Genomic DNA, 15,479 nt, shown 5'->3' with positions numbered 1-15,479 from the left:
GGCAAACATACAGATACATACCTAGGTTTCTTTCCAGCCACTGATGTCCTTCGATTAGTTGGTCAATTATGGCAAAATAATGTGCCCCAGCTTCATCAGGCATTACCCAGCCACCTGTCACAATTTCAAACTGACCATTTTCTAGCAAACTAGGGAGAAAATAACATAAGGATTTACATTAACATATATAGGAAAAGTTCAAATAAAAAAGTAAGACATCATAAACATTAGGTATAGCCTTTAAATGTAACCAGTATTTACACTAATTAAAAATAAAACAAAACAGTGAATGAATTTCAACTTTGGGACACTGGTGATAAAGCATGCATGGTAAAGTATCTGAGGTAACCCATCCTAAAGACAAAGCCACATAGGTAACTCTGGAAGCTCTATTTCGTAAAGGATATAATCTCCCATACAACTTCCTGAAGTCAGCAGCCACGTCTCATTTATTTCTGGATCTAACTGAGCACCTAGCAAAGTACTTTACTCAGAGTATATGCTTGATGAGTGTTTACTGGTAGACAGTCATTTTAAGCACAGTATTTGTTTCATTATACTTATGCTAAAAAAATCACAATTTACTTTAGTACTTCTGACATTAGTAAGTTAATCAAGCAAACTACAAAAGTAATGACAATAAAGGTAAAGCTAGTAGTATCACATGCTTCTGGGAATACAGAAGACATTATAAAGCACCCTGCTCCAGAGTCAGTTATAATATAGGCTATAAAGTTTATCTTTGATTATTGAATGAAAAGCTCTACCATTATCATCATCTGTTCATTGGGTTCCCCTTTACATAACACCGTACAAAGTAACTAGATCCCCCATCCTGGAAAACTAAAGTGTTACAAGACATCCTTCTCAGAGAAAGAAAAAAATCATCAACTAATAAAAAATCTGAAAAACTACATGAGGAAGTACAAATGTCAAGAACTTTAGCAGACATCTTAAGTGCCACAGACTTCTGAGTTTGTGACAAGATGGTTTTGAAAATGCTGTAAAATTTCAGAAGGTAAAGCAGTTTTAATAAGGATAAACATCACTGAACACCTATAACTTAACAGCCAAGTATCAAGCCAAATTTAGCTAAAACAGACTAGAAGCATAAAGAATAAATAATTTTCTACAAAGCATATAACAAAAGCTACAGCATTAATAAAATATCTGATTTTTTTCAAACACAGAACCAAGGACAGAATGGATAAGGACACAATTTCTAAAAGTGAATGAATGAATGATTTCCTTGTGTAAAATGAAAACGTATTAATTACATTTGTGTTACCACGGGGATCACCAACTAATGCAATCTCACACAGAGAATATGATGGCTCATTATTGTAGCTTAAGAAATCCAAACATCCAGTCAAACCTCAGATTCTCAGGTTCTTACAGGCCCACATCAGAACTTACAAGAAAGAAGATGGGAATTCATAACATCTGTATCTCTTTAAGAACACAGCGAAACCCAAGGCGATTCTGTCCCACTCTCCCTGCCAATAGGACTTCATTAACGGTTTCTTCCTCTTCTCTTTCTGCTGATTGCCTGCTTTGGCCACACTCTGGAGGCCGTGGCCAGCCCCAGCCCCTTACACCTAAGGCCAGTCCCTGGAAGCCTGAGACGTCAGGGCAGCTTTAACCTCCAGCCGTCAAACACAGGAACCTGGCCTCCTTAGCTCAGTACTTCAGTACACACAACTTGTGGAAAACATCACAAACAAACTGGCCAAAACAAATTCTGTGCCGCCCCGCAACAGAGAACAGAGACTATGAAGTGATTAATCTAAATACCATTCAGGTTCAATGGAAAAAGAAACCACTCAGACAATGCAATTATTCACCTATATCTGCCAGTTTTATTTTGTTACATATTTCCTGTCCCATAGGCACAAATGGGCTGCAAGAAACAGCCAACCTGGCAAATAATCATGCACACTAAATTTCTTCAACTCCTTTTGTGAATACTTTACCCCTTCCCCCTCCCCATGATGCCTGAGATACTACTGAGATTATAGTTGAATTCTTATCTGAACACAGTGATTATTTTAAAGACAATCCCATCTGTAATAAAGGAGAGGCATGAAAGCCCCTGCTCATTTAACTGCTTTTCATAATTTTCTTATCTATTTTCTCCTGTCTTTCTTCTCTCAGCTCAAATAAACCTGCCCACAGAAGTCTTCAGGATACCCATCCTTCCTTGTCCCACCAACCGTTACAATATTAGCTCTGGGACAGAAGGGACCAGACATGCTGCTTTGTTCACTTTTCCAGGCCCAGTACCGAGAAACTTCCTTGGCATATAATGGGCACTCTGTTGCTAGATGAATAGGGAATGCATGAATGAGATTCTCAGTTTAAAATCAGTATGAACATAAAGTCTTTTATTAGCTGAAGTACAGACACAGGCAAACTAAATTGGACAGGGAAGGGTCAGCTAAAAAGGGGTGTGAATCCCGTAGGTATGGGGTGACATGATCTGGAATGTGGTTTATGTATGAAAAATGAACGAGGAAGGAAAGAGAGGAGAAGCTCAGGGAGCATCAGTGGAAATCAAGAGATGCCTGAAGTAAGGGCATTAAAGCACACATGACGCAGCGTTTGGGTCCCAGGCGTCTAACACCGGCGCTATTAACACACAGTACAGCTCCGCTGAGAACGGAATCATTTTACAATTTACAGTGTGATAAATATAAATTTGTTTAAGAGTATTTGATGTGACAATGAGCAGTCAAAAGAAACTAACGAAAAAGGAAACTGAGTTTCAGGGAAAAGGCCAATATACAGACTGCATTTTGAAGAAAGGACACAAAGAGGAAAGAGAAAAGGATAGGAAGTTTGGAGAAAACAGTCAAAGGAGAGTTCAGGAACAAGTGGCAGGAAAATACAAGAGGAAACTGAGGCAACAAGAAAGGGTAAAGATAAAAATAAATCTGTGACTCTATGCTGAAACAACCCAGAAAAGAGCAATACTCTGCTTGGTAAAAGGCATGTTTGCAGCTTAAAAAGCTACCATGTAACTGCAACTCAGACACAGACACATCAGGGGCTCAGAATATAAAGTTGAGAAATTTTAAACATATTTATATTATTAAAATAGCTATTAAATTACTGGGGAAGCATGGATTACAGTTTGTTTTTTAAATCTTCAGTCAGAGTGATTTAAAACAAACTCATAAGAAAGCCAAGATATTTTGTCATGGAAGACAAAGAATTGACATCTGAAGTGGCTCAGACAGATTTTTAATAAAAATTACATGAGGCAGTCACAAGAGGCGTAAGTGGTATCAAAACAGCAAGCCAGAAAGAATACAGGATTCATTTTTTCTTAGCACAGTCTCTCTAACCCATGGAACAGACTGGGAGAGAACAGCATGATTTAAGACATAAAGCGATGTGACAATTAGTGGACACCTGGCCAGACAGTCAGGTTAGTGAGTACTATTTCACTCACTAGTCCATACATATAAATGATGAAATTTGGATTATAAACCAGACAGTCTTACAGGCAGGAAGGTCAGACTTAATATAAAATACTCACTGTTAAGCAAAAGTGCCACTTGACCAGTTACATAAAAAGACACATGCACACATAAAAATTGCAGCAGTGCATAAATTTGCCACGTCTACCCCTGATTTCTAGAACATATGCAATAAGCACTTAAAAAGTATCTGAGGAATGACAGGGCAAAATGGTCCAATAAAGATGAGAAACACTGAGCTAATGAAGCACGCAGCCATCAGCATCATGTAGTGACAGGGACAGAACGCAGTCCAGACAGCCTTGCGGAAGTGACACTCCAGGAGCTAATTAGGAAAAATATTTATAAGCCATAGCAGAAAGGCCATGCTACCCTACAAAAAGTACCATATTTAAAACTGCCATTGTTACCAAACAAAATAAAGTTAAGGCAGAATGCAAGTTGTACAGTTGACACTTTCATAATTTTTTAAAATCAACTAACGGGAACCAGAGAAGCCACTTAGAGCAAGTACAGGTGTTCGCAAGTAATATCTCCATTCACTTAGCACTCAACAAGCATGAATTAAGCCATTCTCTGCAGCTGTCAGGGGGTACAGCAACAAGGGCCTACTGCATGGCACAGGCAACCACGTACCTTGCAATAACCTATAATGAAAAAGAATCTGAAAAAGAATATACACATTCATACATAGATATACGCATAACTGAAGCACTTCGCTATATACCTGGAACTAACACAACACTGTAAATCAACTATACTCCAATAAAAGGATCTTTGGAAAAAAAAAACAAAGAAGCATATTACTTAAACTACTTTTCGGAGAGCAATGCCTACTGTTCTAATGATAAAACTTAAAGGATGAAGAAAACTGTGAACAAAATTACCCAGATCTAACTTCCTGATTGGAAGGACTGATGCTGAAGCTGAAACTCCAATACTTTGGCCACCTCATGCGAAGAGTTGAGTCACTGGAAAAATCCCTGATGCTGGGAGGGATTGGGGGCAGGAGGAGAAGGGGACGACAGAGGATGAGATGGCTGGATGGCATCACCGACTCGATGGACATGAGTTTGAGTAAACTCCAGGAGCTTGGTGATGGACAGGGAGGCCTGGCATGCTGCGATTCATGGGGTTGCAAAGAGTCGGACATGACTGAGTGACTAAACTGAACTGAAATCCCCGAAAACGACCACTATTATCACTCTGGGGGAAGAAAAAGGAAATGCAAAATCAAAAATGATGTGCCCACCTCACAGGGTCTATTGCTTAATTTCTGCCCAGACAGAAATTACTTTCTGGTTTCTGGTTAAATTTTTGCATGAATGCTCTTCCTAACATAAACAAGAGATCTAGAAACAAATGAAAAGACAAGGAAAGAGAGGGAGAGAAAGGAATATGTACATACAGCAAGTCCAGAAAATAGGAAACCAGGCACTAACTTTCACAATTAACAACAGCCTTATTTTACTTTTTTTGTTGCTGTTGTTTGGGACATGCTTTTATTTACACTTGACCACACAATTTTATTGACTTTCCTTGTCAACAGTTGTATTTTTATGGCTAATATGTCACTGGATGGATGTGTCATAAAAATTTTTTTTTTACATTTTCTTTTTTTTTTTCATTTATTTTTATTAGTTGGAGGCTAATTACTTTACAGTATTGTAGTGGGTTTTGTCATACATTGACATGAATCAGCCATGGATTTACAAGTATTCCCCATCCCGATCCCCCCTCCCACCTCCCTCTCCACCCGATTCCTCTGGGTCTTCCCAGTGCACCAGCCCCGAGCACTTGTCTCATGCATCCAGCCTGGGCTGGTGATCTGTTTCACCCTAGATAATATACATGTTTCGATGCTGTTCTCTCAAAACATCCCACCCTCACCTTCTCCCACAGAGTCCAAAATTCTGTTCTGTACATCTGTGTCTCTTTTTCTGTTTTGCATATAGGGTTATCGTTACCATCTTTCTAAATTCCATATATATGCGTTAGTATACTGTAATGGTCTTTATCTTTCTGGCTTACTTCACTCTGTATAATGGGCTCCAGTTTCATCCATCTCATTAGAACTGATTCAAATGAATTCATTTTTAATGGCTGAGTAATATTCCATGGTGTATATGTACCACAGCTTCCATATGACCCAGCAACCCCACTCCTGGGCATACACACCAAGGAAACCAGATCTGAAAGAGACACGTGCACCCCAATGTTCATCGCAGCACTGTTTATAATAGCCAGGACATGGAAGCAACCTAGATGCCCATCAGCAGACGAATGGATAAGGAAGCAGTGGTACATATACACCATGGAATATTATTTTACTTTTTGAAACGGCTATCTGTAAGCCACTATGCACTTCTCCGTTTCTACAATTTCTCTGCTTGAAAGCTTGATGTAAAAAGCTTTAGAAGGCACTGATCAAAAGTGAGCTGAGCGTCTCTGTCACGCTCACCCTGCTGTGAAGAGGGAGTTTACTCGCCAAGCACGGGAAGCGGCAAGCCCTCTTCTCTGAGTGTCCCCCTACCCCTATGTAGACACAACACACGCCGGGACTTCGGTCACACATAGAAGGACAGGCGCAAAGAGCTTTTTTCCCTGATGGGGAAACTGTTACAGATAACTTAGTAGCAAACAATGCATCATTTTGCCAGCATCAAAGAGTCACAAATTAATTTCACATGACAAAATGAGTTGAATTTGTAATCATACATCTGGGGAAATATGAAATAACACATGATACACAGAGATTCATTCTTAAATAAAAAACTAGTTAAATGGAAAAGTTTAAAAGATGGAGGCTCACAATGAATCAGTTAATAATTTAAAAACATTTGCTCATCAGATTATCTGATTCATATCCCTTTCATGAGGAGTATCTAATAGGAAAGTAAAAATAAGTTTTGTCTTAAAACCGCTCAGATCATAATTCGAGAAACTGACTGCATTGTTCTGAGCATTGCAGATGCCCATCTTTAGACAGTGCATGACGGACAAGTGGCCAGTGAGCCATCTCCCGTCCTCTCCTCCTCACTCCACTCCAACCACACCCTGTCCCTGAGCTTGCAGTGTCTGCACGCTCTCTGTCTGAACGGTCCTCTCCCAGCACCTGCCTCACTGGCTCACAACGCATCCACTGGGAGCCGTCTCCGGCCAACACACCCCACCCAAACCCCGCCTCAACTGTTATCTTGCATGAAATCCAAAAGTTTTTTTTCATGGCACTTTTCATGAAATTTAATAACACATTTTATGTTCACGGTCTTTGTCCCCCAGTAGACTACAGGCTCATGAAGACAGGAATCATATCTGTTTTGTTAACCATTTAAATCTCGGTGTTCCTATTAGAAGAGAGTACCAACAACCCCAAAGAAATGCAAACAAAAGATATGAAGCAGATATTTCAGAAATAACTAGCTCCTAAAAATGAAAAGAAGTTTAATGTCACTCATGAGGAAATGCAAATTAAAACTTCAATGAGATAAAAAAGTTGTACAACCACTGTGATGTCAAGGATGTTTATAAATAGGTAGTTATTTAAGACTAGCAATAACTATCAAATTTTAAAATGCATATATACTTTTATCTATGCTCATTAAAATGAAGTCAGAAAATAGATAAAAATAAACAAAAGCACTGTACAGTCAGCCCTACATATCCGCAGGTTCTGTGTCCACAAACCGAACCAACTTTTGAAGGAAAATTTTAAAAAAGAAAAGGTTTCCAGAAAGTACCAAAAGCAAAAATTGAATTTGTCGTGCACTAGTAACTATTTACGTAGCACTGACATTATATTGACAACTATTAACATAACATTTACATTGTATTAAATATTATAAGTAATCTGGAGATGGTTTCAAGCATACAGGAGAAATGTATGTAGGTTAAACGCAAATATTACTCAATTTATATAAAGATTTTGGTATCCGGGGCAGGCTCTGCTGCCAATCCTCTGAGGATTATCAAGGGTCGACTGCATACACTAAAGATAAAGATATACTCCATACATTCACAAGAGACCAGAAAAGAAAATACAGGGCCATTAATCAGGAGAAGTTAAATTAAGGCCCACTCATAACAAAGACTTTTATACAGTCTTTAAAAAAGAAACTTTCCTGAAAGATTCTCCGAGATATATTAAGTTTAAAAAGCATGGTACAAAACTCATTAGGATAGCTATCATAAAAAAAAAAGAAAGAAAGAAAAGAAAAACAGGAAACAGGTATTGATAAGAAATGCAGAGAAGTTGGGAACCTCAAGTACTACTAGTGGCAATGTGAAATGACGCAGCTAATATGGAAAACAGCATGGGAATTCTGTGAAAAATTAAGCACTGAACTGTTATGGGATCCAGCAATTCCACTTCTGGGTATACACACAAAAGAACTGAAAGTAAGGACTCAGACTGGCATTTATGTACTCATGTTCACAGCAGCATTTTTGCAATAGCCAAAAGGTAGAAACAACCCAAATGTCCACTGACATAGGAATGAATAAACAAAACAGCATATTCGTGCAATGGAATACTATTCAGCCCTGAAAAAGAAGGAGACTGACACAGGCTTCAGCATGGATGAACCTCAAACACGTTACGTTAAGTGAAATAAGTTAGACACAAAAAACAAGTATCGTATGATTTCACCTACAGAGTCACACTGACAGAGACAGCAGGCAGAATGGTGACTGCCAGGCCAGACTGAAGGGGAAGGGGGAGTTACCGTTTAACAGGCACAGCATTTCAATCTAGGATGATGAAAAAGTTCTGGAGATGGGTGATGGTTATGTTGCAAAACAATGTGAATATATGTAATGCCAGCGAATGTCACACATAGAATCATCAAAATGATAAATTTTAGGTTATGTACATTATACTCCCATAAAAAAGATGCACTCAAAAAAAACCACAATGTGCGTGGCATGCTATCGTTTGCATAATACATATGAATGTGTCTTTGCACATATGTACATGAACATATCTTTTTCCTATTTCTCTATAAATTATATACATCTGATCACAATAGCTGCCTCCTGTGAAGAATTAGATGACAAAGAAACAGGAGTAGTCAGCACCTTGCCTTTGACTGTGTACCCTTTATATGTTCAGATTTATGTTAAAATATGAATTAAACTTTTTTCCAAACTATAAATGCCATACTACCCTGATTTCTTTTAAGCACTAAAAACAAAACTATAGCACAAAATAGTCATGAAATTTCATTTAGGAATATTTATCATATTAGATGGTTTAACTAATAGTTTCTGTAAAATTTTAATAAGATATACTTTAAATATTTCATTGTATAATAAATAGTATTTCATTTTCTCATTTTTTAAAAAATAAAAACAATAAAATACTCATTCAAATAAATCAGAAAATACATGAGGTTGAAAAATAAAATTGAAAAATTCACTCTTAATGTCCTATAAATACATAAAGGGTTATGGTAGACATAGTTTTTAACCAGTTTATTTTACTTAATACTATATACCATAAACATCTTTCCATGTCAATAAATAGACATATATCATTTTGTTATGGCTGATCATTTCTGCTAAAGTATTTATAATTGAGATACAGCAACACATAATATACATGTGTTCAGTTTGATGTATTTTGACAACCATTTATACCCCAGTTACTGCCCAAAATTGTACCCGTTACTACTGAAAATAAGACATAAGCTATTCAGAGATTTCCCTTCTGCCCTTTTCCAATCAATTCCCCCCAACAATAACAACCAAAAAAAGACATTCTTACTTTGTGATTTATATCCCAATAGATTAGTTTAGCTACTCTCAGACTTCACAAAACGGAGTCATACAACATGCTTTACTGTTAGGATTCTTTTGCTAACACATTTGTTAGATTCATCCATATTTCTGTATATCTCAGTAACATTATTTTTCATTGTTGAGTGGTAATTCATTGTTTAAATATGGCACAAAGTTTTAATTCATTATTCTGTTGATGGATATTTGAACTGTTTCCAGTTTGAAGTCTTCATAAAAGATTCTGCTATAAAAATGTCTATGTAAGTCTTTTTGTTAACATGTTTTTATTTTTCTTGGATAAATTCCTAGGAAGGAGCCCCCAGGAATTAGACTTACCTGGTCCCAGCCCTCAGGGCAGGGGAGCTAAGACAATGGAATGAAAACTGTATCACAACAAAGCAGCTCCTCCTATGGAGACAAGAAGGTCCCGGAAAGCTGGTGAACATCTAACTCTGGAAACCCGGGCAGCCTTTCAGAAGGGAGATGTCTCGTCTCCCGTTTCCACGCGCAGTGGGAGAGAGCTCCAGCCCTGCCCGGTCTTCGGGGCCGTGGTGCTGTCAGTCCTCTGCCCGCAGCGCCTTCGGGGTTCCGGGCAGCACACTGCAGCAGTCTGCACTCGCGGCTGGCTGAGGGCTCCACGTGGCTCGGCCCTGCCGCACAAGCCCCTGCTCCGCTGCAGGCTAATCACCTTTCAGGTGTCTGAACATGCCATGTTCTTGCTAATCCCTGGCCCATGATCACAATTCTCCTCTCATAACCTGGAGTCCTTTCCCCACCCTCTGCTATTGGCTCTTCTAATAGCCTTTCCAGTTTCAACATGAATACCACTTGCTTCAGGAAGCTTTCCAAGACCCCCTTGTTTCCACAGAAAGAAAGACTTGATTGTGATACTGTGTTCAATACATTGTCTTCCCTTCCCTGCCCTGAGGGCTGGGACCAGGTAAGTCTAATTCACTTCTTATATCCCTGGAGTCTAGCACCATAAATACTTGCTGAATAGATGATGGAGAAAATAAGGGAAGGCTTCGGAGGTGAGGTAACATTTCAGTTGAGTCTTAGAGAATAAACAGCATTGAGATTATCCAATGCACAAAAGGAAAAAAGAAATTCTCAGCTAAACTGTGAGCAAACCCCAAGAAGGAGAAGATAGCTGTGACTGAGGACATCCCCGTGGTTCAGCAGGGCTTACAGCAGGGTGCGAGGCGAGGAGTGACAGAGGGAAGGGAAGGGCAGGCAGGCAAGTGGGAACCGGGCCAGAGCAAGAGCGTGCCCAGAGGAGGGGCTGCGCGGGGCCTGTGGATGCTGGATGTCACTGAGGCATCTGAAGCCAAGAAGAGACACGGGCAGGCTCACACACTGGGACCCGAGGCACACTCCTGACCCCCTCTGCCCTGGTTTCCTCAGCAGGAGAATGAGGGTAATGCAGGATCTCAGCAGGCAGGAATGATCTAGGACCAGCTGAACATACATAGCACTGCTGAGAATGTGCCCTCTACACTGAGTAGAGTGGCCACTCAGTAATGTCAGCTGTCACTCTCAGCCTTGCCTGAGGAAGGAGAGAGACAGTGAGGTGGGAACTGTAGGTCTAGAAGCAGCCTGCACACATGGACATTAAAACAGCAGCGTGGCATCGCCCGCAGCGCCCACAGCTGAGGCTGGGATGTGGAGGAAGGGGCAGAGGAGGGCGTCGCCGAGGGGAGCACAAAGCAGTGTTCAGCCACACACACCTGAGGCCAGAAGACAGGAGGAGGAAAGAATGTAAGGCGAATGGAGTGGTCAGTGTCAGTGCTGCAAAGAAATCCCCTAGGAGGACCGAAAAGTACCCACAGACAGAGCGGCAGGTCAGCGCTCCAGGCTGCTGCCCGAGTCTGATGTCAGCGGAAGCCAGCCGATGAACGAACGAGGGGGCCAAGCCCCCCCAGTCCAGATGAGCTGGGACTGCAGGGCATCGGGATGGAGCACAGACTGAAATAAACGGACACCCCGGCTTCAGTCACCTGAGACAGCAGGCGCTGCTTTGACTCCTTTGATGAAACGCTATGTAACTTCAGGCTCTAAACTCAATCCAAACCTGCAATTTACTCTGAACATCACAAGACACACAGTAACTTCTCACCGGCTGCAAGTTTTAGAGGAGACTTCGGTTAAATACCGTAAAATCTCACCTGCATAAAATGTTAATAAATTAGCTAGTGTAAGAGCTTTAAAGGTTATTTTTTCTAGTGAACTCAAGATATAGAATGTATGTAGGTTTGCAATATGTTTGCAATTGTATTATTTAAGAAAGCAACCTCAAACATTTCTCTGATTTCAATAAGCAGAGAGAGTTATTAGGACAGGGTAGAAGGTTTACTTAACTATAAACCTAGGAAAAAAAGATGTAAGGGAATGGTAGAAAGATGAAAGACTGCAGCCTTGGCAAAGCAATGCAATCCAGAAACGTTGTCAAGACAATATCTAACACATACATTTGGAGATTTATTTCATATCAGAAGTCCACACAGAGAAGTTGGTCAAGATACTGGCAAACACATAAACTGTTCTAGGTTCCAACAGTTCTATGGGCTTCTCATGTGAACACTGGTCTCAACAGCAGAAGCAAATGCTATGTAAAAACCCTCTCAATATCTCAGAGCCCAGAGGAAAAATGAATATGTAACACGCTGGGTGCTAGTCAAAGGAAATGCTAAGGCTAACGTTTTAGCTGTTTGAATAAGGGTCCACATTTCAATGTATTATAAATATCACACAGTATTGAAACTGAATTTAGCCAAAAAATATTCAAATAGGAAGTTTGAAAAGTAAAAAGAATGTTAACATACCAGTTATTTTCAAAATAAAACAAGAGAAGACAGAAAATGGGCTGATTATAACAAGGCAGTTTCTTTTAAACCCACTGGATACGTGTTACAAGTAGGAACCGTGACTATACTTGATTAAATTACTTTGAGTTGCATAAAATGAAGAAGGTAGATGTTGTCTGCATGAATCTCCTTTTAGTTAACTAAATTTTTCATTTTTAAAAGCTTATAGAGCTGAATACTGCTACCACAGGGGGAAGAATCAAACAAGTCATTGCTAGCATAGATTATGAAGATCACTTGAGCTATGTTTCTGTTAAATTCCCATAATCAATTGGTATTCTTCAGGGACAATAAAAGCTTACAGAGAACTCTGCTAGATTAACAGGTTCTTCTCTGCAATAGCTAGCTTGCAAATTGAGCTACAGACATTTAATCCATACATTCATCTTCAAAAAGGGAAAAATACCCATTGCATAACCATTACACTAGCAGTCAAAAAAAAATTCTATCAGTAATGCCACTTAGTATAAGCTCAGAATTTAAAACAATGGGAGCAAATCTATGTGTCTTTTTTTCCCTTCTTTCTGGAGCCCTGCTCTCCAACAAAGGATTTAAGGAGAAATATATCAGCTAAAACATCTACTTCTGCTTCATTGACTACGATAAAGCCTTTGACTGTGTAGATCACTACAAACTGTGGGAAATTCTTTTTATTTTTAAATTTTATTTATTTATTTGGCTATGCAGGTCTTAGTTGTGGGAACTCTTAGTTGCAGCATATGGGATCTAGTTCCCTGACCGGGATTGAACCCGGGCCCCCCACACTGGGAGTGCAGAGTCTTAGCCACTAGACCACCAGGGAAGTGCCCAAACTGTGGGAAATTCTTAACAAGATGGGAATACCAGACCAGCTGATGTGCCTCCTGAGAAACCTGTATGCAGGTCATGAAGCAGCAGTTAGAACTGGACATGGAACAACGGACTAGTTCAAAATTGGGAAAGGAGTAGGCCAAGGCTATGTGTTGTCACCCTGCTTATTTAACTTATATGCAGAGTACATCAAGTGAAATGCTGGGCTGGATAAAGCTCAAACTGGAATCAAGATTGCCAGGAGAAATACCAATAACCTCAGATATGCAGATGACACCACCCTTATGGCAGAAAGTGAAGAAGAACAAAAGAGCCTCTTGATGAAGGTGAAAGAGGAGAGTGAAAAAGCTGGTTTAAAACTCAACATTCAAAAAACAAAGATCATGGCATCCAGTCCTATCACTTCATGGCAAATAGATGGAGAAAATGTGAAAAACAGTGTCAGATTTCATTTTCTTGGGCTCCAAAATCACTGCAAACGGTGACTGTAGCCACAAAATTAAAAGACACTTGCTCCTTGTAAGAATAGCTATGACAAATCTAACAGTGTATTAAAAAGCAGAAACATCACTTTGCCAACAAAGGTCTGTCTAGTCAAAGCTATGGTTTTTCCAGCAGTCATGTATGGATGTGAGAGCTTTGGACCATAAAGAAGGCTGAGTGCCAAAGAATTGATGCTTTCAAACTATGGTGCTGGAGAAGACTCTTGAGAGTCCCTTGGACTGCAAGGAGATCAAACCAGTCAATCCTAAAGGAAATCAACCCTGAATATTCACTGAAAAGACTGATCTAAAGCTGAAGCTCCAATACTTTGGTCACCTGATTCAAAAAGCCAACTCTTTTTGGAAAAGACTCTGATGCTGGGAAAGTTTGAGGGCAAGAGGAGAAGAGAATGACAAAGGGTGAGATGGTCAGACAGCATCACTGACTCAATGGACATGAGTCTGAAAAACTCAGAGAGATGGGAAAGGACAGGGAAGCCTGATGCACTGCAGTTTATGAGTCACAGAGGAGGGCACATTTGAGTGACTGAGTAACAACTACATTATCAGCTAGCTTTCTTGCCCACAAGCGATACTGACTGACTCTGAACAGGAAATGTATTGGGGAGCTGTCGTGGGCACACAGGATTGAGGGCAAGCTACAAGTCCAGGCTAAACAAAGGACTGGAAACCATGAGAAGGCACACCACAGGCACGACAGGGGCTGGGACCGAGGGCAGGAAGCCTCTCGTGAATGCACCAGTGCTACAAGGGACGACCCCAACCTTCCCTCCATCCTGTTTCCCTTCCTTTCACCTGTCCACCCTGATGTCACTCTCTAAGGGCGTAAAACCCTGGGAAATAAAACACTGACTAGCTGAGTCAGATAACAGCTGACCTGTCTGACCTGGGGCAGGAAAATGAAAGATGTGACTTCTGCGTTTGGAGACCGTTTCCTAAAAGGAAACCAGGTGAATGAGATGGAAGCAGTATCCGGTTAGAAAAGGAAGGAATGTGATTCAAGTTACACTCTGTTTTGAAATACAATCCAGGTGTGGATACATGTTATTCCTCATGGGATGAGTTAAAAAAAAAAAGAGAGAAAATGTTTGGACACATAAACAACAACAAAAAGAATCCAGAACTAAAGGGTCATTAAAAAGCATTGTTAAAACCATGCATTCGAAGCCAGAAAAGAACAGGCTCTACATGAGCGATAACTGAATGTGAAGTGGGAAGAAAAAACCTTGAAAAAAGTCACATAAAATGCAGTAAATATAACAAAAAATATTAAAAAGCATATGCCAAAGAGAGACCAGAGATAACTAGACAACTGAATTATAAGAAAATGAAATAAAAACTAATTAGTAAGAGCAAAACAGATAAGCTGAAAAATATTTGAATTGATAGATGAAAATTTTAATAGTAAGTTATACATACCCAAATATATGGCAAAAGAAAACAATAATACAGTTACAGATGATTTAGGAAAAAATATCATATTAACAAAATAACACGTAAAAATGTGAATGCTAGCTAAGAGCAGTGCTAAAAGGCAAACACAGAGGGAGAAATACTTCTTGTTCAAGTAAATCAAATGGCCCATTTAGCATTAGTTTAAAAACAGGCAGAAGGAATTAAATAAAAACAGAAAAGTCAAGAGTAAATATCAGTAAAAAGGAAAAAAACTTTTTAGGAAACAAGTGGTAGTACAAAAACCAATGAAACTAGTAAGAGCTTCAGCCAATCTAATCAAGATAAAGAAAAAAATCAGGTCCCACTAAATAATAAGGAAAAAAAAACCTACAGATGGAATAAAATCTTAAAATCTGCACAATCTAAGTAAAATGCTATAAAATAATAATTTAAGAAACTATAAAGCATTATTTATAGTCAAGGAGCAACATAAGACCTAGACAGGCAGAAAAATTTGTCTTTAAACTTAGTTAAAAAAAATTACATATCTGACAAACACCAATTCCATAGAGCATTACAGGGCAGTTCTTAATTTTTGAAAAGTTGCAAACCAGGGGATAGCCTGATTTTAACTAAGGATGTGTATA

General features: G+C 39.4%; 1 protein-coding gene across 1 annotated transcript in view; it reads right to left on the bottom strand.

Moving 5' to 3' along the window:
• Positions 1-15,479, bottom strand: part of MAN2A1 (mannosidase alpha class 2A member 1) — a 197,235-nt gene that overhangs the window by 122,177 nt on the left and 59,579 nt on the right. Inside the window, exon 5 of the mRNA XM_020911732.2 lies at positions 22-149. Coding sequence (XP_020767391.1) covers positions 22-149 — 128 coding nt within the window. The remainder of the gene's footprint in view (positions 1-21; positions 150-15,479) is intronic.

The sequence above is a fragment of the Odocoileus virginianus genome, unplaced genomic scaffold (assembly GCF_023699985.2).
Source record: "Odocoileus virginianus isolate 20LAN1187 ecotype Illinois unplaced genomic scaffold, Ovbor_1.2 Unplaced_Scaffold_8, whole genome shotgun sequence".
In the NCBI taxonomy this organism is placed as follows: Eukaryota; Metazoa; Chordata; class Mammalia; order Artiodactyla; family Cervidae; genus Odocoileus; species Odocoileus virginianus.
Note: the sequence above shows the minus strand (reverse complement) of the source record. Positions and strands in the feature narration are given on the sequence as shown.